General features: G+C 54.1%; 2 protein-coding genes across 2 annotated transcripts; both read right to left on the reverse strand.

The window, feature by feature from the left end:
- Positions 1 to 1248: 1248 nt before the first annotated feature.
- Positions 1249 to 10803, reverse strand: GDAP1L1 (ganglioside induced differentiation associated protein 1 like 1). Its single transcript, XM_088527781.1, has 6 exons — positions 10593 to 10803; positions 8335 to 8527; positions 5468 to 5641; positions 2935 to 3032; positions 2720 to 2834; positions 1249 to 1681 (listed from the first exon to the last, which is right to left on the reverse strand). Exons 1-6 carry the CDS (start codon positions 10770 to 10772, stop codon positions 1338 to 1340), a joined length of 1104 nt encoding a protein of 367 aa, XP_088383907.1. The 5' UTR covers positions 10773 to 10803; the 3' UTR covers positions 1249 to 1337.
- Positions 10804 to 15898: 5095 nt separating this feature from the next.
- LOC104575622 (oxidative stress-responsive serine-rich protein 1) lies at positions 15899 to 19361 on the reverse strand. The gene is made up of 3 exons (XM_010222960.2): positions 19233 to 19361; positions 17489 to 17599; positions 15899 to 16836 (listed from the first exon to the last, which is right to left on the reverse strand). The coding sequence occupies exons 1-3, from the start codon at positions 19307 to 19309 to the stop codon at positions 16161 to 16163; spliced, it is 864 nt and encodes a 287-aa protein (XP_010221262.2). The 5' UTR covers positions 19310 to 19361; the 3' UTR covers positions 15899 to 16160.
- Between the last annotated feature and the right edge of the window lie 2242 nt (positions 19362 to 21603).

A 21603-nucleotide genomic window follows, 5' to 3' on the forward strand; every position in this document is an offset into this window, starting at 1 on the left:
GGAACAGTGCAATTCCTGCCATGCTTGGTCCAAGCTCCCGTGCCTGGAGAGAGCTTGTTAGGAAGCCCTGGAGGCCCTGGACAGCAGCTGCAGGAGGTCCCGGCCGTGTCGTGAAACGGGAATGTGTAACTGCATCCAGGTGAGTTTACACCAGTGCAGTGCACGACAAACAGCACAAAGCACCTGCGCGTTGCTCTGCACGTGGGCATGCTTTGAAATAGGACTAAAAGGACATTGAACACATTTAGAAATGTAAAGCAGTTACTCCTCCCATATGGTTTATTGAGGATCTCAGTTTTCAAAGCATGAGTAGCAGTGAGGCCCGTTATTTTTATCCAACATGCAAAAGGCACAAGAAAGTGATAAACGTGATTCTGTGCAAAGTGTCTCTAAGAAAATACACAGCGAGGAAATGACAGAAAAGAGCCTCCAATGGAAGAGAAAGCCAAAGTGTTTTCAGGAAGGTGCTGAAAAGTTCTGAAAATGGTTGTATTTTTTCAGAGTCCCAAGATGCTCAGTCGGTGAAAGATGCTTTGCAAATCCATGAAAGGAAACTCAAGGCAAAGAGCCATAAGGCTAAAACAATAGTGATAATCTTCTTCATGTGGTAGAATTCAGGATGGAAGTCAAAATGAATTATCTCAGGAGAAAAAAGTGCAGGATTTAGTTACAGACATAAAACCTTAAAATTAAAAAATAAAATCATGCCACAACCAGATGTAGAAAGTAGATACACTCTAAGAGCAGCTCAATAAAAAATATTTCTTTAGTGAAAATAATAGAAAAATGGATAATTAAAGAACAAAATCCACCTTGACTGCGAGCAGCTACTGCACCCTGTCCCCATCGGCTGCGTCTTCCCCGCTCCCAGGAGAGGCCTCCGAGCACAGCAGTAGAACGGCTCTTAGAAGAAGGAAATCCTCCCTACTCGTATGAGTGAAATGGGCCAGGGAGGGATTTGAAAACATGAATATAGCGGCCCAAGGATCCAAGTTCAACTGCTTAGCGTGGGCATTGGGAGACTTCCCAGGGTTCCCGTATTTCCCACTGGAACTGCCTGCTTCTTGGTGGGCATGGGGAGCCCTGCGGCCCCGAGCACTGCGCACCCCTCTCGAGAGCTGAATACTTAAACCTAAAAAAGGCATTTACAAGTCAACACGATTTGGTTGTTGTTGTCTTATTTCCTTGCAGTATACGTTTCTACTTCTAGACTATGGAATGTTACATTAAACGATATAATTATTCATACCTTGCTTCAAATTTCATTACAGTTACTGTGGCTTCATCATAATTTCACACAGCACAGAGACACCAAACTAAACACCAAGCAGCCAGCGTTAGATGTATTTTTTCTTTAAATACCAGTAAGCAAAATATCCCATTCCCCCCAGAGATCCCATAAGGAAGGAGGCTCCAAAGAAGGAAGGAGGTTTTCGCTTGACCAGCCTGAAGGCATTGGGGACCACTGCTGAGAGGAGCGTGGTGTGTATATCTCCCAAAACTTTCCTGAAGGCAAAGCGTTTTTGTATCCTGTCAAAGAAGGACTGTAGGTTAGGTCTGCTGCCGTCTTCCCAGTATTTCTTAGAGAGTCCTAGAAACTTGAGGCGATGCAGGGTGGCTCCTAACAGGACGTCGGCCAAGGTAAAGACGCATCCGCAGAGCCAGAGTTCACACTTCTGCCCTGGAGAACGAAAGTGCAGAATAGGTAGGATGAGAATAAGCCCCTGGGTGGACACTTAAAGATTGCTAAAAGATCCACAGAAGCACAACAGTTTGGATCAGACCAGAGGTGTTTTTCCTTGGCTCTTGAGTATCCTAAGAAATCACAGCCCATGTGCCAAGCTATGGATGAGGGATGTGTGGGGCACAAGACCACGGGCATGAGGTGATCCCGGACACCCCACACAGAGATATGAGCCCTGTCTGCAGAATGGCAGGGAACCCAACTCCCCTGCTTGATGGGCTCTAGTAGCCTCACGGGCAGGTCCCACCTCGCCAGCTTGCCAGGAGGTCCCTGGAAAGAGATGCTGGCTTCTCCTGGAGAAGGGCCTGCTGCAGTGATCACTTCTGCTCTGTGCCAGCGCTCAGGGGAGGAAAAGCATTTGTCCTTGGCTGCTGTGGGCATGTGGGGAGCTTTGGGAGCGTCACATTAACATGTCCTATTTTAGGGACGTGAGAAATCCTCGGGAAGCAAAGGCCTTCGCGGGGCACAAGGAGAGCGCGCAGAGCCGGCCCAGCTCGGCCGCAGGTCCTGCCTCCTTCCCAGGCCGCACCGTGCTCTGTGGGCAGGGAAGGAGCTGGATCCCGGGCCTGGAAAGCCCTGGGAGGGCAGAGAGGCAGCTTGGGAGTACCCTGGCCCAGGGCTGCCTGCCGAGGCGGCCAGAGCCCCGCGATTACCCTAATTACCCGGCCTCGTTGGCAGCGCCTTGGCAGCCAGCCCCAGCCTGCCGGCTGCGCCCGAGTGCACGTAGCGCCTGGGCCTAATTAATCAGGAGAAGTTCTCGGTGCCTAATGAATTGCTAGGACGAAGCTGCCAGAACCTCCCGGGAGCTCTGGGATCTGGGAGGTGGCCAGGCCCAGAGGTAAAGAAATCAGAGCAACAGCATCGGGCTGGGCGCGTTGGGCACTAGCCCACTCCGATGAGTTGCTAATGGCAAGATCGTGCTTGCAGCAGCTAGGCTCTGCTTTAACACCGTCCCGGCACTGCCTCTCGGCCTACCTTGGTACTCAAGTTTTCTCTTCTCCAGCTCGGCCTCAATCTGGTCTAGCACCATGCCCAGGTCGCCGAGGATTTTCTTCAAGTAGTTCACGTTGTCGTGCTCCAGGATCTTCGCCTGCGGAGAGTGCTGGGTCAGGCTGGATGCCCGGGTGCCCAAGGCTGCGCCGAGGGACCCCCCCGCCACTGAGAGCCGCGTGTTGCTGGGGCCGACTCACCATGAGCTTCTTCTGCTTGGAGAGGTAGGGCTCTGTCAGCTGGGGCTCGTCCTCATGGTCCAGCTTCACGAGCTCCGTGCTGGCGTTGGCCAAGTGTCCTGCGGGCAGATGGAGAGAGGGGCTGGGGCGGCTGCGTCCACCTCCCCCAGGAGACGGAGGCTGCAGCTGGCAGAGCTGAGGGCGACCTGCTACTGCTGGAGGCCAAGCAGTGCCAGGGTGTGCTGACAAGCAGCCGGGGACCTCAAATGGGCCAAACTTCCAACCTGTCCCTGCAGCAAGGGCCGGAGCGTTGCTAATGCTGCGGCCAGCAGCTGCAAACCGCAGTAAAATCATTCCCAAGCAGCATAAGGCGGCGGGCGTGGGGAAGCTGTGAGTGTCCCCCTGCCTAACCAAGCCCAGCCGAGGGGGATCGGCACGTGCAGCCCTGCTGCTTGGCTTGGAAAGGAGAGTTTTTATGCGCTGATCACTTTGCTCCAGCTCGGTTGTTAGCAGCCTCCTACGAGGCCAGGCTCAGCCTTATGGGCTCCAAAGGGATTTCACTCCTTTGTTTCCTCCTCTGGATTGCTGTCTGCGCTGCCAGCAGGGCTTTCACGCTCCCTTCTCTCCATCTTTGCTGAGCCTCCCGCCTCCTGGTGCCTGCAGCTTCCTTCCCAGCAGATCAATCCTGGGGCTGAGCTCTTCTCACCAGCTGGCCCATGTGTGTCTGTGCCCACAGGCCGGCCTTGCGGGCACAGGGATGAGCACGGGGTTTATTCCTTACAAAAGCTGGCTCTGACATCCTGCAGCCCCTCTGCAGCAAGGGGAGGCACCCACTCTCCCCGTCTCAGGAGGATGTGCTGGGTTCTCTGCAACCTGGAGCTAGTGGCGAGGGAAAAGAGTAGATGGAAGGGTAAGTACAAGATGCAGAGTAGCACCTTAGGGATGACCTAAATTACTCACCCTGGGCTAACCTCTCCCTGCCAGGCACCATCTGTCCTTCTCTGCTCGCTCCCCCCAGCAAGGCTTGGCACTGGTGTGCGAGCAACCCTTGTGCAGGGGCCGCCAGCTCCGCAGCCAAAACCCACGGAACTCTCCTGTTTCCACAGGAGCATCTCGGCATCCATCGGGAAACGTGCCTGTCATTGTCACCAAGGTTCTCGCTCAGCTGGGCTCGCGGGGGCCTCAGCATCGCTGGCACAGGATGCTGCACGCTGAGCTCGGCTCGTGCACGAGTCCCTCGTTGCAACCGGCTGGGAAAGGAGCCACAACACAGGGAGGCTCCGGGATATTTTTAAGCATCTTGGCAGAGCTCAGAGTAGTGAAGTGAGTCAGGCGGGATGAGGCTGCAGCACCACAGGACGAGAGGTCGTGGCTCTGTAGCGGGTGGCCGAGGCCTGGGGTCCTGCCTGCAGGAATGCTGCCCTGGGTGCCCCCGAGCCCAGCCTGACTCCCATGTCCCACTCATCAACATATCCCAACATGTTCGTGTTTGCGAAGGGAACCAGCAGGAGCTGGCAGACGCGGCCACCTCCAAGTCTCTTCCCAGAGAGGCGCTCACTTCAGCGGCGATCCTTGAAGCTCGGTTATATTAAGTATCATCAAGGTTTCATGAGTGCTTGAAGGTCAGGGACACAACCTCATGCAGATGCATCCTGAATCTGCAATTCAATCCCTCTGTGGACTCGCACTTCTGTCCTTAAAGCTATTGGCAAGAGGAGGGAGGCAGCTGGTCTGGGCGTCAGGGTGGGCGCCTGGGACGGAGGTGACGGGCGAGGATGGACGGACGGATGTGGGGGCGAGCGGCTGTGCCGGCGGGGCGGGAGCGAGCCCGGGCACGTGAGGGAGGGTCTGGGGAGATCCTTGGAGAGAGGCTTTGGGCTGGGGGTGTTTGCAGCCTGCAGGCGAGTGCAGGGCTGGTGCCTGGCCCTGGCCGAGGGAGACGACCCCAGGGTCCCTGCCTGCCTCCTCGGTGCTGCTCATCTGCCTGGAGAGGGGGCCATGGCCCCGTGCAGGGTCTGTGCTGCCACCGAAACACAGCAGGGCTGAGTGGTTTACACCAGCACATGGGTTGTAAATGCCCCCCTGGTCTTGTTGTGGTCTCCAGAGAGAGGAGAGGCTGCTTTGACATGGAAACGAGGACCGGCGTTTTCAAAATGCCTCCTGCCTCGAGGTGGGATACTTTCTCCCTGGATCAGTGCGATGTGGGAGATGTGATGAGGACAGTGGGCGAGCAGATCCAGAGGCATCCGGCACTTGGACATCAACTCCCCGCACAGCGGCTGGGGTGGGAAGAGCACATCTGACACACGTGGGGCTGGGGAGCTTGCTGGGCTCCTGCAGCTCCTGAGGAGCTTTGCTGCTTCCCAGCTTCCCCCTGCCCACACTTGGGAAAGGGGAGACCACCGAGAGCAGGATGGCCACAGAGGGCAGGATGGCCACAGGCTGCACATGGCATTGGGGCGCCAGGTCCATCCTGCTCCACTCACACTCCCTGTGTCGGAAGCAGGACCGGGTGCTGCCGGCTCTAGGCAGCCCTGCAGGAGAGGCAACTTACTGCGGATCTCAGCGGTCGCGTACTTTGGGATCATGGAGTCCGTGGTGAGCTCGGGGTGCAGGATGCAGCCGTGAGTGTAGGCATCCATGGGCAGCGAGTCCAGCAGCTCCCGGTACTGCAGCACGCGGGAGTGCAGCAGGCTCCCCGGCTCCGGGATCAGCTGCGTGACATTGTCTGGAATGCCGAGCGGGAAAGGTGTTAGTGGGAAGGGTGTTAGCGGTGTCCAGGCCCCAGCTCCACCCCATCAGCCCCGTGCACAGGCGCAGCCCAGGCAGACTCGTTTACAAGGATCTCAGCGTAAAAACTGTGTCACCTCTACAGGCTCTGAATTTGCACTTTTTGGCTTCACATCTCACAGAAGGGGGAAAAATATTCCCTTTCTGCAAGGAAGAGCAGGAATTGGAGGTAGGGATCACCTGGCTGATGTGCCGGTTACGCTAGTGGGAATGATGTAACTGATTCCCATGGGTTTTCTGGAAATTCTATTTCTTAATGGATAATCTGGGAACTGATGGCAACGTAAAGAGCAGTGCTCATCCACAGCCTGCTGCCCCAGCCGGGCTCCGCACGTCCTCAATGCTGGGGTTTTATTTATCTCATGCAGACGGCAGTTTGTGTCACACTCTTTTTAGTGTTCCCACAGCCCGAAATACACAGCAGCTGCCACCGGAATAAAGGAAATGTTGCTCTTGTCTCCCCCAAGAATATCAGGTTCATTTTTATGGGATCATAAACATTTATGGCTTTTGCAGAGAACAGTTAACAGGCAGTGAGTAAATTTACCACTGGGACTTGGTGAACTGAGTTGTCCACACGCTGCCTGCAGTGCAGAGCTCGCCGCGGGCCGGATCCCTGCTCCGAGGCGAGGAGCAGATCCTGACCAATGTGCCCTGAACTAAGAGTCTGACCGGGGAACGGGGCTGTGCGGGATGCAGGGACAACGCGGTGTCTGCTCGCTGGAGATGCAGTTTTCTGGCTGAATCCCGCAAGCAGGAGGGCTCTCTTGGGCACTTCCATGTTGTAGTGGATGTTCGTCGTGATGTTACTCGATTGCAAAGCTCTGGGAGGCTTGGCGGGGGACTAATTGTGTCCCTAAGCTAAATGGGATGGCAGTACTGCTGGTCTCTGTGTGCGCCTTGGACTCAGGTTGTTCTGATCAGCACTACTGTGTGACAGAAGGGATTTTCCACCTGAGAAAAGCGACCGGCTAAATGCAACATCGACCACGCCGTAGCTGGCGCGCTCCTTCTGCATGGCTCCCCACCACCACCCCGCTGCTTGGTGCCAAGGCTGGAGATCAGCACATCGAGAACGACTGTCCCATGCAGCACCACCATGAGAGACCCACCGAGGGTGGGACACGGGCTGTCCTCACGCAGCAGCCTCCAGTGGGGCCCCAAGACACTGGTTCGGGGGGATGACGTTCCTGCCACCCTTGCACGCTCCAGAAGGCCTCGTGCCAGCTGCGTGGTGCTGCTGTACACAGGTAGCCACCAAGGGTGGTACCTGGTCCATGGGTGGCTCCTGGGGACATTTTGGAGGTTGTGTGGTCACCCTGTGGCCTGGCACCAAGACATGCTGCCAGCAGCCAGTTGACAGGCAAGCGCATCCCGCTGGGAAAGCTCCGAGTCGGGAGGTTTTCCAGACTGTGATGGAGTGCTGTGTTCCCTGTTGGCCATAAAGCACAAGTGACCATGGAAAGATTTCCCTGCAAAGCTTTGAAGAAAACCTCTCCGTGTTTTGGAGGGAGGGAGGGGGCCAAGGCAGGACAGGGCTCCCCAGCAGACCAGGATCTCAGTCTCGGGATGCTCGCAGTGAGCAGGAAGCGCCATCGGTGCCGGTGGGGACGTCGCCTGCAGCCGTGCGTTGGTTTGAGCTGAGAAGCAGCATGATGAGGGTGGACAGAGTTGCTCTGCCCTCTTTTTCCACCTATTCCTTGCCCAGATCCTCCTGAAAGAGCTATGGAAATCCAGCAGTCCCCGAGCTGCTCCCTGTCACCCTGCCGGGACAGCGTGGTGTCACACGCACCAGGCTCTTTGTGGTTGAAGCCACCACGTGGTGTGGGGACTGTGGCTCCGTGGCTGACACCCCTCAGCTCCCACGGCCACGCGGCTCCGGGAAGCCGGCGGGAAGGCGCGAGGCCGCGCGGCGCTGCGAGGCGCCTGCGCTCTGTGAGCTCTTCCAAGACGTTTCTGATGTCTCTGCTCCGCGGGTGACGGGCTGGGGCGAGTGCCGTGACGCCCCAGCTGAAGCTCCCTCCTAAGCTTTGAAGTCTCCCTAGCGGAGCATCCAGGCCTGCCCGCCTGCAAATTCAGGAAAACGAGCAAAACCTGGGAGAGATGTTGGGCAGAGAGTGTCCTTGAGCACCAGCCCCACAGAACAAGGGGCAGATGTGACCTGGGCACCTGCCACTGCCTGTGCTCCGGACGTGCTGCTACCTCTGCACTGCTCCGGGAGGGAGGAGGGCGGCCAAGGAAAATATGGACAAAACCAGGAGCGTTTCAGCCTGGCTGCGCCTCCCGGTGAGCAGCTCCCGCACGTTGCAGGGTCTCCGAGCAGCCACGTCCGCTGGGAAGCTGTCCAGCCTGGGGGCATCGTCCCTAGGGCAGCAAGGGAGACGCAGCCACAGCTCCTCTGAGGCACCGTGGCAGTATTCCAAAAAGGACATTTGGGCATTTCTCCTGGAAACCCTTCATTCTTCATAGCAAAATGTAAAAGTGTGGGATGCTTGGTTGGTTCTTACTGCTTGGGTAGAAGCTGAAACTCTCCAGGAAAAAGTGGCTGCATTTAGCAAACAGCATCTTTGAATAAGGGCCCAGAGCCGCCCAGACCCAGCAGGACGGGACACCTCCACTCGCTGCCCTTACCTCCTGTGAAGTTCTTCTCCATGTAGTCGATGATCTGGTTGTAGTCGCTGATGATGTTGTCCCTGTGGATGACGACGGGCACCTCCTCGCCGAGGTTGAGCCGCATGAACCAGGGCTCCTTGTGCTCCATCAGGGGCATGCTGACGTCGCGCTCCTCGCAGGGCAGCCCCTTCTCGGCGATCACCAGCCGCACCTGAAGCCAGGGCAGAAGCAGCTCAGGTCTCCCACAGGCGCCTGCTACCCGTGCTGGCTGTCTCCTGCTGTCCCCCACCACCGGGATGGGCATTTCTGTTCCATGCCAGGTTGGCACCAGGATCTGTCGCCCTGATGCTGCCAAAGCATTTGCAGATGTGCCAAGGGCCTTGGTGGTCACCACCCGCCCGAGTAGACATGAGGTTGGAGCATTCTCACCCCAGGAATCACCCCATCCCGGCAGGATCGCGTCTCTGTCATGCAGAGAGGACGTGATGTGTCCTGCTGCCACTGTCCCCTCCCCACAACTCACCACAGCGGACGGAGGGCCTCGAGCACCAGGACCCTCCCGTGAGGGCTGACGCGGCCGCGTGGCGGGAGGGCAGGCGGCAGCTCCGCGGCGTGGGGATCAACGGGACCCACCTGGTGCCGGCACCGCCTGGCACTGCCCAGGTGAGAGCCGAGGAGGAGGAGGCAGCAGAAAAGGGGGAAGAGGAGGAGGAGGAGGAGGAGGAGGAGGCAGCAGTGCTGCCCCTTGCATCAGTGGGTGCTGTGGCCAGCAGAATGGCAGCAGAATGGTGATGGCAGCTCAGGTGGGTGCCAATTGTGGGGTGGTCTCTATGGCTTTGCTGGGTAGATGGGAGCAGGGAAAAAGATCTGCTCTATGGGGCCTTCAAGCTGCTGTTGGGCCCTAGGGAACTGCTGTGTGCAGGTAGCGCTGCCAGGTATTTCTTCCTCTCTCTCTCTTCCCCCTTCTCCTTGCTGCCCCGAGGCCGGGTAGCCGCTGCAGGAAGCAGCCTGGCTCTGCCCTTTGGCCCTGCACTCAAGAATCTCATTTTAGACACCCACTTTTTAACAAAAACTGTCCATTCTGCACTAAGTATGTCAAACTAGCAAAAAAAAAAATCCCTGCAGGGACATCAGACAGCCACTTCTTACAGCACCACTGGAAGAAAAGAGCAGCACCTGCTTTCTGCTAGCTGGGAGCAGCTAAAAATAATACTAAACAAATATGAGCATTTCTCAAAGTACTTCATATTTCCTGTGGAATTAGCCATTAATTATTTACAGGCCTGACTAATTAATTATGTTTTCCAAAGTGAAACAAGTAATAGCCTGATTTCCCTCGTTTGCACCTTGCTCTTGGTGTTTTCCTCCCCTCTCATGGCCAGGCCCAGCAGGGCCCATCCTGGCTGAGCAGTCCCCGTGGCTTGTCCAGATCCCCCCTCCTGTGCTATGGAGCGGCAGCGGGTCGGGGCCTGGTCCTCGGTGGCCTTGCCAGGAGCTGTGGATGCTGCTCCTCATCCCCTGCACCGTGCCAGCCTGTCCTGGCGCCTCGGGCATGTGCTGTGCTAGGGTGTTTTCTTTAAAAACCCCAAGCTGGCAGTAGAGACGCCCCCGGCGAGGGCTCTTTCCTTGCGGGTGGCCTCGCGGGTGGCGCTCGGCGCAGGGTCCTGCCAGGCGGCACCGGAGGAGCCCGCGGCCTCTGTGCGCGCGAGTGGGCGCCCGCCGGCCTCCCCCCGGCCTCCCCCTGGCTGCGGCGCTCACAGGGCCCTTGGAGGGGGGTGAAGCCTCGTGCCCCGCTAAATGTGCCCAGATACCCTGTCCTCTTGATGTATTCAATGGCATGAGGGCGACGGGGCTGTTTGGGGCTGGGAGAGGAAGGTCTCCGCTTTGTGAAGCGGCTCCTGTGCTGCAAAACGAGCCTGGGGAACGTGACTTCTCCCGGCCGGGTGCTGCAGCCACCAAAGGGCCTCCCCCGCGTTGCTGCAAGGTCAGGCAGGTCCCCCCGGCACGGGAGGTGCCTCCCCAGCCAGCTGGGGCTGTCCCCATGGCCCCCGCTCCAGCCTTTGTGTGCAGCTTCCCTCCCTTTCCCCCACCGTCCCCTCCCGGCAGCTCCTGACAAGATGCAGGGATGCAGGCACAAAGACCCCGCCGCCTGCCCTGCTGGCCCCACGAAACGGCGTCCGTCCTTCCCGCAAGCAGGGCCCTGCTCCGGAGCCGGGGAGATGCCCGGGATGCCGGCACCGGCGACGCTCCCCGGGGAAGCAGCCGAGCGCATTTACCTTCTGTGAGCTGAAGGATTGGGTCCAGTGGTACAAAACAAGCCTGTCCGGGGGGCCGAGCGTGGGGTCCGCCGCCTCCTGGCTCTCCTCGCCCTCCTTGCCCCTGCCCGCATCGCTGTCCAGCGCCGAGATGGGCCACCAGCTGCAGTTGGTGGCGGCGACGTTGTTGGGAGTCGCCATGGCGGGCGGCGGGCAGGGCGCGCGCTCGCGGCTGGCGCTCGCCGCACTGCCCCGCGTCACACGGCTGGCGGCGGCGCCGGGGGCCGCGGGCGGCAGGGCCCCCGCGCGCGCCCGCCGCCCGCTCGCCGCGGGGCTCCCATGGAAACGGGCCGCGCTCGGAGCGCCGGGACAGCGGCGGCCGCCCGGGCTCCCGCCGCGCTGCTCCCGCCCTGCGTCTCCGGAGGGTCCCGCGGCAGGGATGGAGGCTCCCGGCTCAGCCGCGCCGGGCGGATGAGCCGCCCCGTTGGGAGGCCCTGGCTTTAAGCCGCCGGCAGGGTGTCCTTGTGCAGAGCGGCAGCGGTGCCGCGGGGGAGGCCCCGGCTTTGTCTGGGAGCAGGAGAGCGTGGATGCATCCTGCCCACGGGGCCGGGCTGAGCCTGGGAGCCCAGGCTGGGCGCTGGAGCCCGGGCAGCTTGTGCCAGCCCGGCACGGCTGCGTGTCGAAACAGAGATTGGTTTTTGGAAGTGTCAAGGTGTCTGGGGGATGTCTGCCCTGATCTGTGGTGACTCTTCGTATGCCCAAGGCTCTGGGATAGGGTTTGCAGGAGCTTTTTCCATTGGGGACTGCACTGCTCCTCGCCTAATGACACCTGCCTGCAAGGGACGGGATGGGGGGCATCCACCTGGCCCTGCAAACGTAGTGAGAGGAGCAATTTTCAGGGGCAGGGAATGAATGAGCCTCTTCCCTAGGCATCGTGTCACCTGCCTCGCTGCAGTGACAAGTGTGTTTGTGGAGGGATATGGAGGGGGCACGAGGCTGGGCAGGGTTGTCCTTTGCTTCTGCCACCTCCCTGCTGCATTCCCCCTCTGTGCTGGCCGTGGGGACAAGACCCACCTAATGGCAAAGGCCCTTCCCCTGTAGCCTCCCCAGGCCAGAGCTGGGCTGAGGGCTCCGGGCAGCACGGGCGAGTGGGGCACCGCTCTGGGGCACCTGCCACCCCATTGCCGTCCCCACCACAGGCTCTGAGCAGCTCTGTCCTCAGCTGGAGACCCAGCTCCTGCCCCACCAGCCTTTCCCACCACGGACGTGTCCCAGGCGAGCGCTCACTCTTGGGGGAGCATCTTTCTCGGCTCTATCCCTGGAAAAGGCACCGTTATCCAGGGCCAGCGCTACACGTTTAGACACTGAAAGGAACCACTGGGGATAAACAGAGCGTGTCACCTCCTGTGCAGCGCTGTCCAGAACGCTCCATCTAGCGGCAAGTGCTGCCCTGAATTCGTGCTGCGCAGTTGGAAAAAGACGGCAGCGTCTGCATGTTTCTGTATCCTGCAGGCATCACCGCCTCCAGAGGCACTGATTTATTTAGCATGCAACTGGGTTTCTGCTTACTAAGCTGAGCGAAGGCTCGCGGGCAGGATTAGGGTGGCTGCCTTTAGCTCTTCCCTGGCATTGCGTGACCTTGGGAACATGTCCGGCCTTCCCATCGGCGACGGGGCGAGGGCCGAGTGCTGGTGTTTGCCAAAGTCTCGGTGGAAGGCAGGAACTAGGGCAAGCAGTGGGGACACCGACCTGCCAACTTGCTGCCTGATGTATCTTGTGTCAGATTTGGTGTGAGTTAAAGCAGTGTGTGGAAAGAAGACAAAGTCCTGGAATCAGCTTTTTCCGGGTGTAGAAATGTGTCCCATTTTTAGCACAGCAGGCAGCAAGGAGGTTTTGGTGGTAGGATTCAGCTCCGTTGCTTTTCCCGGGTGGCCTGAGCCAGTGTCTGCCTGTGTAAGGCTTAGAGAGGTCTCAGCTGAGCTTCTGTAAGGAGAGAAATGAATTATTTGATCCAGGGCGCTCCTGTGCATCATGTCTCCCTTGAACTAATCCTGAAGCTAGATGATGAAGTAACTTGGAAAATATTGGCGGGGAGGAGGGCAGATACTAAAAAAAGACCTTGGTTTTGCTGATATAGAAAGCACAGAGGTACCGTGAGAGGAAAATACCTGTGTGCTTCAGCTGGCATCTGGTCGCTCTGGATAAGGTGTTCCCGATGCGCAGAGCCTGGAGCGATTGGTAGGGAAGCAGGGAGACACGGTGGAGAGTTGCTGCCGGCTGCATCTACATCACGCAGCCGCTATTTTCAGCTGTGTGCAGTGGAATGGCAAAGAACAGGGATGTCGTGAGGGATTTAAAATCTGAAGCAAGAAAAAAATACGAAGAAGAGAGAACCTGGGGCTTATGACTTGTGTCGTGGTGACTAGCAGTGGGGTTTGGGAGCTCTTGGGGTAGACGTCTCAGATTGTCCCGGAGAGCCTTTCCTGTGCCCTGCAGCAGGAAGCGCAGCTCTGCTTGATTCCCTCCCCACGGTTATTACTCAGCCGTCAACTTCAGCCCTCCCTCCTGGCCCAGCAATTCCTGGGCTGAGAGGGCTCAGCCAGCCCAGCCCATGTGGGAACATTTGAGAGGAAAAAAATCCTCTCAATTTTTAGGTAAATTATTTTGCAGATTGACCGGGGCAAACTCCAGAGCGTCTCTGCTCAGGAAAAAAAACTCGGCTTCCGCACGCAGGTACCAAACCAACACAGGAGCCGTAACACGGGCCGCGCTTTGCCCTCGGGTGCCGAGAGGCGGTGCCGATCGCCCAGGCTGGTTGTGCTGTGCAGACAGTCCCCGAGAAGGTGCTCTCGACTAGTGGAGCTTGAGCCATCAGTTGGGCAGAAAGCAGGAGCTACTGAGTTACTAGAGGAGCTGAGGATGTGAGCGAAGTTGGGAAGGCTTTAAAAGAAGCTAAGTTTGAGACCTGCAGAGAAATCACACCAGAAACTGGAAATAGGAAACTACGGAGTTCTGGTGTCTCTTCCTTCTCCCCCCATTTCCCTCTACCTTTCTCTTGTACATACAGAAAATGTCACTGGGGAACCTCTTCTCATTATTCTTTCCTCCTGTCTTGGCTGTGTGGCAATCCAAGTTGTTGCTCTCAGCTCTGGGATTTATCTTGGACTAGTTTAACTTCCATCACTTCCCAGATCCCCGTTTTCACCAAGGACACCAGGCCAGCTGCGTGTTGTGCTGCGGTAGCGGCCGCACAGCTGGGAACTCTCGTGCACTTGCAGTGTCCGAGTTCACTGCTAGCTTTGTGCAACACCAGCTTGAAGGTTGAGACACTTCTGGTTTTTGGTACTTTATTAAGCTTTATTAAACAGAAGCAGCACTGCACTCCATAGCAGAAACAACAGCATGAAGGCACCCTTGAATCAGTCATCCCACACTTCCAGGGAAGAGCCTGGCTGTGCTGCTTCCTGGTGCTCCAGCTGCAAGGGGGAGCGTGTCCCGTTCCCCTCGCAGGCAACCAGTGCCAGTTTAAATTGCGTTTGTGCACTCTAAAGACATACGTCCCCTCTTGAAAAGCGCACGTTCTAGGTCAACACTCACTGAGATGCAGGGGTGATTTTAAAGAGTTTAAAAGGGAGAAATGCAGCATTTAGCAACAGTACCTCAAACACTTCGAAAGGGGGCACAGAAAAAAAGCATGAACAGAAACATAAGCAGCCACCCTCTGTTGAAGCAGAAATGTTCTCTGAAAAACAGCAGCAGCAGAGAGAACTAGTACTAAATATTCAGGTTTAAAAGCAAAGTACATATTGCACCAGATTTACTGAGAGGAGGGGACAAAGTGAGGAAAGCACAATCAAATGAGAGAAACTCTTGTCTGTTTGTGAGCATGTAGGACAGCAGTAGAGGAGGCAGGAGAAAGGAATGGGACAGTGAAACACTGACCACTGAGGGAAAAATAAGTTCACCTACACAATTCTGAGTATTTGAACAAGGTAATCTACAGGTAAAAGGAAAAAATATAATAAACAAATTACAGGTAAAATAATGGCACAGCTGGTATCATAACCCAAAAATCAAAGATCACAAGACCAAAAAGACCCTCAAGCTCAGGAATAGTGGTTGATATTAAACAGTCTTCCGTTTCTAAACATGTGATTTAAATACTCCAGCATCACTCATTTATAGTATGATGATAGCTGGAGAAGATGTGTAAGGTGAGATAAATTTTAGAAATTAATTAAATGTGCTCAAAGGTAACAAGCCATACCACATGCTCAGTGCATGCAGTGGTAACACTCAAGAGCAAAGTAACAGTTTTTGTAGTAGTCTCACGCTAAACTTTGAATCTATACTTCCTGTATTTGTAGTGTAACTTTGAGGGATTATTAGAATAAAATCTACAGAAAATAAGTAAAGATTAAACGAGGATTATCTGGAATATCTGAAACTTCCCTAGCGCAGAAAGCAAGGTCAGCTGTTGACATCTGCTGCTCTCTATTTTTATAGAACTGTTTGTGACTTCTTGGCTTACTGAGTCTTTATGTTAAAACTAAAAATTGCACTATTCTGCTCATAATTGTTCAGTGTGCATTTATAGCTGATATTGAATACATGCGTTAATTTAAAAATGCTTCTTAGGGGGTAAAATCGGTAAGTCAAACTATTCAAGCTTTAAAGATGCAAGGTTTAGAGAAACATTTATAAATTCACATCTCAGCACCCCTGTGTTTTATTGGAATATTTTCAACCAGATGTAATTTTATTATCCTATGCTACAAAGCATGTATGATATACACTTCTTGTTTATCCCCTTTCCAGTCTGTTCTGGGTATTGAACGCACCTGGATTTCATGTTTTGGAGACTGCGTGGCCCCAAGGAAGCTTTATTCTTAACTCTTTTAGCCCATTTCACTCTCCCTTAAATTACTCCATCTGTAAAGCATGAATAAGAACATACATTTTTGCTTTTATGAGCTTTGCTATCTGTAGATAAATGTAACTGTGCAAGAGTGAGTTGATAAGACTATGGAAGGGTCCAAACATGCTCCAATATCGTCTTTGTGAGGGAAAAGTCTTCACAATTTGATCCAATCAGAAAGAAAAAAAAAAAAAAAAGAAAAAAGAGAGAGAGAAGAGAAAAAGCCAGACCGGGTTCAAGGAAAGGGTATACATGCTATCTAAAATACTGAATGCTTTTCCATTTTTCTCCCTGGAGCAGGATGAATAAGATACATCAAGAATGAATCTTCCAAACCCTGCAAAATTTCAGAAGAAAGCTTAAAAGGCTCTTCCCAGACACAGTGAAAACAATGTACACAGCTTGAGTATCCACAGCATGAACCAAAAAACAAAGGGAGTTTATTTGATCTACAGTGCTTTTGTTAAGGTATTCAGAAACTTTAGTGCATTCTTTTTAGAACTATGCTCAAAAACTATATTCCATTTTTCATTTTATTAGAAAACTAAGCTGTATGATGCAAAGAAACATTTTGATCAAACACACAGCAGTGAAAACAGCCATGGCACTGACAAGGCATTTAACCCAACCATTATCACAGGCTCTGATTCATGATTCTCTATTGCTTTCAGTCAAGTATACATCATCTCTGCCATGTGAGACATTTTCTTGGGAATATATAAGTAGTATTCCATGTATCCTGAAAGATCTTCAATAGTCACATCATCCACAAAGGCTCGAGCTTGCTCAGAACAAGACCTAGGAGAACTTGATGAGGCCATTCCACAGGGGGATCTGTTTGGAAGAGACTGTGGATGGATTCCTAGGACTGCTTTCTCGCATTCCGACAGGACGCTCCGTAAGCCAGAGAAAGAGTACACCTCCATGGCTCGCCACTGCTGGCACTGGCACTTCTTGTCCGTACAAGGGCACTGCTTGCCGTTGCTAAGCATGGATAAGGACTGGAAATCTGAAGCTTGGCTAGAATCCAGGCTGGTTTCAAAGGATGGAGAGAGAGCAGCGCGATTCTCCCTTGAATTCTCGAGTGGCTCTTTAGCTGTGGGAGCTTCCGAAGATTCAGTTCTGGTTCTTCTGTCCTCAGTGGCCCCTAACGGAGAACCACGGCTGTCCTTCGTACAGTGTTCCGAAGTGACGTTACCCTTCGCTGCGTCTGACTGGGTTTTGTGTTTCAGCTGGCTGTCGGCTTTCGCGCTGCAGTACGTAAACTTGGGAGGATGCAGGACAGGCGACTTGGAACGCCTGCGACGTGGGGTTCTTGCCGATCCTCTGGAGGGCTTTCTCACACACCTGTTGGGTTGTAGCAGGTGAACAAGGAGGTAATTCAAAGATCTAAGCCACAACTCAACGGCTTCTGAAATAAGGCTAAAAATGTTTCAGAAGATTTTGCTGCCTACAAAATTGGATGATGGGCCACCTAAAATCTCTGACAGGAACAGCAGAGGAGTCAGAAGAAATGTGGGCTCCCCAACAAGGAAGATGAGTTCCAACACCTCTATTTTAAAGATATTTATTTCCCCCAGAGTCTTTTGGATTAAGGAAATGATATTTTGTTGTAGGTGCTCTTGTTTTGCCACTGTCATCACAGACTGAACTGCAGTGCAGAACCTGGATATGGGTTAGAGCTGCTCGCAGAACTGCAAGGAATATCCAGGTGCTTCAAAACAGAAATTGAAAAGGAAGTAGAAAAACAGATGTAATGGTACAAAAACTGAAGAGAAGGATCTCTGGGGCACTCACTAGAAAAGAAAGCTTGAGGCACACTAAGTGAAGAGGCAATACTGTCAAAATCTTTGCTGAAAGCCTTTAAAAATCACAGAATCAAATGGTTATGCTAAAGCTTTGTGATAGAGTCATTTCACTAACAACAACTTTCATTAGAAAATGTGAATGTCTCATGCAAAACAGGAATACATGCACAGTGCAGTTAGATGTGTTTTACCCATGCCAAGCTTCTTTAGAGCAGGCAGACTGCTGTTTGGCTCCCTCCATAACTGCTCTTATCGGTGTTCTCTGAATCGTCCCGTCACCCACAGAGAGAGCTGCAACAGATCTGGGGAGAAAGGAAAATGCCACATTATGGTGCTGCTTCAGCCTGAGGTTTCCAAGGTCTAGACTGAGCCTTAAAGTTTTAGATGCTTACCTACAATATTTATGTCTCCTGCCTTGATTTCCATTCCGTGGTTAGTAACAGGATCCTACAGAGATTTATCTAACCTCTCTTTTTATTGACCTCTGCTAAGAGTCTGAAGACAGGTGGCATGAAACAAAGCCAAACGGTCCAGCAGCTGATGTCATGCTCTATTTGTACCAGGAGGTTGCATTAAAGGAATGTAAACTCATGTTCCAATTGTTCCTGTCAGACAGTAATTGTTAAAATCTGGTCTCCTGCTTTATTTCAAATGCAAAGTCAGGAACATGTAACATGGGGCTGAAGAGTCGGGGCAGAAGTGGGTGAAGTACAACAGTGGAAAAGGAAAGATTATTGATTTATTTCTTACTGCATTTTTAAAATGAACAGGAATGAAAAATGTTTTATTTCGGGGCTTCCAGGGTCAGACAACAAACATAAATGCCTCGCCACAGTGCTCTGTACCTAGCTCTGCGAACAAGTGCAAGAAATTACCAAGATATTTAACAAACTACCAGCACAGAAACCTGTATTTATGCTGGCCACATGTGTGAATTAGAGCATGAGAAATCAAAGATACGAGACTGAGATTCAAGCAGATGAGTCCAGGTACGCTGCCCGGAGTTGACCTTAAGAGATTACTCATGAGGGTTTCGTTGTTCAAAACACGTGCCTGCAAAGCACAGATCTTTGTAAACTTAAATATCACGGGAGTGAACCTAATTCCATAGAATCTGTCATTGGTAATACATGGGAAGGGGTATGGTTGATAAGCAGTTTTTCTTGTTCTCTGATCTATAGAACAGCTTTTTGTTTTTCCTAATTGTCAGGAGGCCTCCTCAAATAGTAGCACAACAAAAATCACATTTTAACAAGTGGAGGAGCTTGAGTTCAAAACTCATGTGTATAGAAATGAGTTCATATGGTAAAATATAGTTACCATGGATACAAAGGGTTTTCCCTGTGTATGGGAATTCCTAAAAAAACTTCCCCTCACATGCAACCAGGTGAACCATCTCAGTGCTGTTAGACTGCATGATTTTATTAGCTTGTACTTTAAATGAGTAGGCTTATACTACAGATTATCGGTATACCCAGCATTATCGGTATACCCAGCATGCTCCGGAGTATTTTTTAGTGCGACAACCTCTGCAAACATTTTACTCCATGATATTATCAGCGCTCACATCTAGCTTGATCATTTCCAACCAGAGGGGACTCTCTAGAGCACTGTGGAGGAACAGATGGTCCGTGTTGCACATCAGACCCTGTCGCAGCAGGTTTTCCCGAGCTACAGAGCAGCTGAAGGCACCAGCACTTGTTTAAAATGGAGAAACAACTTCTGTATCACGCAGAGTTGATATTGTACCTCAGTCAGTAAATAAAATATTGCTTTGCCTATTAGACTGCAGTGACTGCAGTTCACTTCACCTGCTTGTTCTCTCTGGGACAGCAAGACCCTTCACCAGCTGTATTGGTGAAAATACACACAACCCCAAACGCCACGCTTATTTAACAACAAACACCCCACTGCTCGATAGTTCTGCTCGCTTACCCTGCTGCATCCACTCTCAGCTTTTTGAAAGCCGTTTGCAGACTCTCTTCCTCCTCATCTTTCGCCTCCAAGTCCATTGATGGGCTATGAGCGAGTGTCCGGGCGGGCCATGCAGAGCGGGCTGGAACGCAGGAACGTCGGCCCCGTGCAGAGACGCGCTCGGGCCCGGGCGCGCGGCGGCCGCTCGCGCTCCAGCCGCGTCTCCCGCGCTGGAGCTATCGGGACGTTCCACGACCCGTGAACCCCACGATGCTCGCCTGGCTTTGCCAAACACCTCGACCCGTCCCCTTTCCCCGGGTGAAGGACGCACACGCACATATATACACACACATACACATATATGCGATGTACAGAACACACGTCCTGCCGCTGCGCGCCGTCCCGCGCCCTCCCGCCGCCCCCGCGCTCAGCCAATCAGCGCGCAGCCCCGCGCCCCCCCCGCCCCACCCGTTTAACGGCTCTTCCCGCTTGGCGGGGGGGGGGGGGGGGCGCGGCGCGGCGCGAGGACCCCCCCCGCCCCGGTGCGTCACTCCCCCCCCCCCCCCCCCCCCGCCCCGGTGCGACACTCCCCCCCCCCCGCCCCGGTGCGTCACTCACCGGCGCTCCCGGGCGCGCTCCGGGCGAGAGACGGGGGCGAGCAGAACAACAGGAAGTGACGTCAACGCCGGAGGCGCCGCTCTCAAAGGCGCGTGCGCGTGCCCCGCCCCTCCCGGTCTCCTTCCCCCGGTGCGACGGGCAGGGCGGGTCCCGCCTCCTTCTCGGCGCGTCCCCGCGCGGCCGCCGTCGCTTCCGGCGGGGCGGGAGATTCCCATCCGGGTGACTCGCGCCTCTCGGCGCGGCGGAGGCGGCAGCGGGCCCGGTGGGGCCGGGCGGAGCGGAGCGGAGCGGCCGGGAGCGGTGGGTGCGCGGAGCGGCGCGGTGTGTGCGCGGGAACCGCCGCGGTCCGGGCGGGTGCGCGGAGCGCGGGGACCCCCGCCGGGCCGGGGCGGGTGCTGAGTCACCCGCCGGGAGCCGCCGCGCTTGGCACCGGCGGCGGCTGCGGCTCGGGGCGGGCGGCGGAGCGGGAGGAGCCGCCGTGGCCGGGGGCTGGGGACCCCCGGGGCTCCCTGGGGCCGCAGCCCTTGCGAGGGGAGCGTTACTCCTGCCGCGTCCCCCTGCCCCTCTCCTGTTCTTAACGTACAGTGCGTGTCTATACGTTACGCGTGTACGTTTGTCTCTTAAGTTTGCGAGCGTGCAGGGTAGGTTTGTGGGCCAACGCTGCGGGGAAGCGCGTGAAAGTGAAATCACAGGTGTGTGGTAGGTAGCTAGCTGCGTGCCTCTGAAATACAGAGATAACAGGAGAGCTTCTGTGCGATTCCTAAAGCAGTGCTAGCCTCCGGTTGCTTTGCGCAGTAGTTGACTTTTCTCTGCTATCACTGACTGGTGTCTGTGAAATGCATATGCTCCTGTATAGGTACCAGAGTGGATAGGGTTTTCTTTGGGTAAACTCTGTATCCTTCCCAGGGTCTGTTGCTTCAGTGATAAAGAGTAGCATGATAAAACAGTTTGTCTAAAACTCAGTGTGTTTTGAGCGATGCACAGTGATTTAAGCTATTTCTGGTACTATTTTCTTGTTAAATACTTGCTTTTGTGTCTAGTAAGTGGTTCTGGGGTTTTAAAAAATGATTCTAGGCTCAGTTTGTAATTCCAAAGAGCTTTTATTTGGGTCAAGCAAAAACCATAGCAAAGAAGGGACACTCTATTTCGCCAGAGCGATGATATCTGACCACGGGGGTATCTAAAATAACCTGCCTAGATGGGTGCCACGTTGTCAGTGTCCGTGCTGGCTCACTGTGTGACTCACTGGTCGCAGTGTGCCCTCCAAGCTGTGAGGATACCTCATCCCGTGTGTCATAATAGCTGCTTGTAATAAAGAACCATTTCTGAATGAGATCGGGGTAGAGCAGCAGCCCGAGCAACAGCTCGAGGAGCCGCCACCTCTGCCCTGGATGAGGTTGAGGTGGCCAAAGCTCCCGCTCTGCGTCCACATAAGTAATTGACCTGTTGATGTTCGGGTTGCTCTATCTGTTCACCTAGACTTTCTTCTCATCCAGATTACAAGAGTTAGAACTTGATAAAAGTGTTATTAAAATAAGTATTGCTGCCGTACAATTAAGTAGTGTTAGTGCTCTGTGTGACTATGTCTTCATTCCAGCAGCTGCTGCCAATTACTGGTTTTGGATAGTTATCTTCATAAAGACTTGAGATTTTAGAGCTTTAGGAGGATATATTTGATTTGTAGCCAATTAAAGAGCAGTTTTGCAGAAACTTGAGTGATCAAATACCTTTGTGTCAAGACTGTCATGTGCATTAATAGAGACCTCATAGATGA

The sequence above is a fragment of the Tinamus guttatus genome, unplaced genomic scaffold (assembly GCF_059628265.1).
Source record: "Tinamus guttatus ecotype Peru unplaced genomic scaffold, ASM5962826v1 Tinamus_guttatus_pri_ptg000027l, whole genome shotgun sequence".
In the NCBI taxonomy this organism is placed as follows: Eukaryota; Metazoa; Chordata; class Aves; order Tinamiformes; family Tinamidae; genus Tinamus; species Tinamus guttatus.

Bases quoted from the DNA above. Each gene is read 5' to 3' on its own strand.
- GDAP1L1 (XM_088527781.1), bottom strand. From the start codon at position 10,772: ATGGCGACTCCCAACAACGTCGCCGCCACCAACTGCAGCTGGTGGCCC. The intron at 3,033-5,467 runs GTAAGTTGCCTC...ATCTGCCCGCAG, and splicing joins CGCGACCGCTGAGATCCGCA to GACACTTGGCCAACGCCAGC. The intron at 2,835-2,934 runs GTGAGTCGGCCC...CACTCTCCGCAG, and splicing joins CCAAGCAGAAGAAGCTCATG to GCGAAGATCCTGGAGCACGA.
- LOC104575622 (XM_010222960.2), bottom strand. From the start codon at position 19,309: ATGGACTTGGAGGCGAAAGATGAGGAGGAAGAGAGTCTGCAAACGGCT. The intron at 17,600-19,232 runs GTAAGCGAGCAG...CTTTCTCCCCAG, and splicing joins CTGAGAGTGGATGCAGCAGG to ATCTGTTGCAGCTCTCTCTG. The intron at 16,837-17,488 runs GTAAAACACATC...ACAACCCAACAG, and splicing joins TCTAAAGAAGCTTGGCATGG to GTGTGTGAGAAAGCCCTCCA.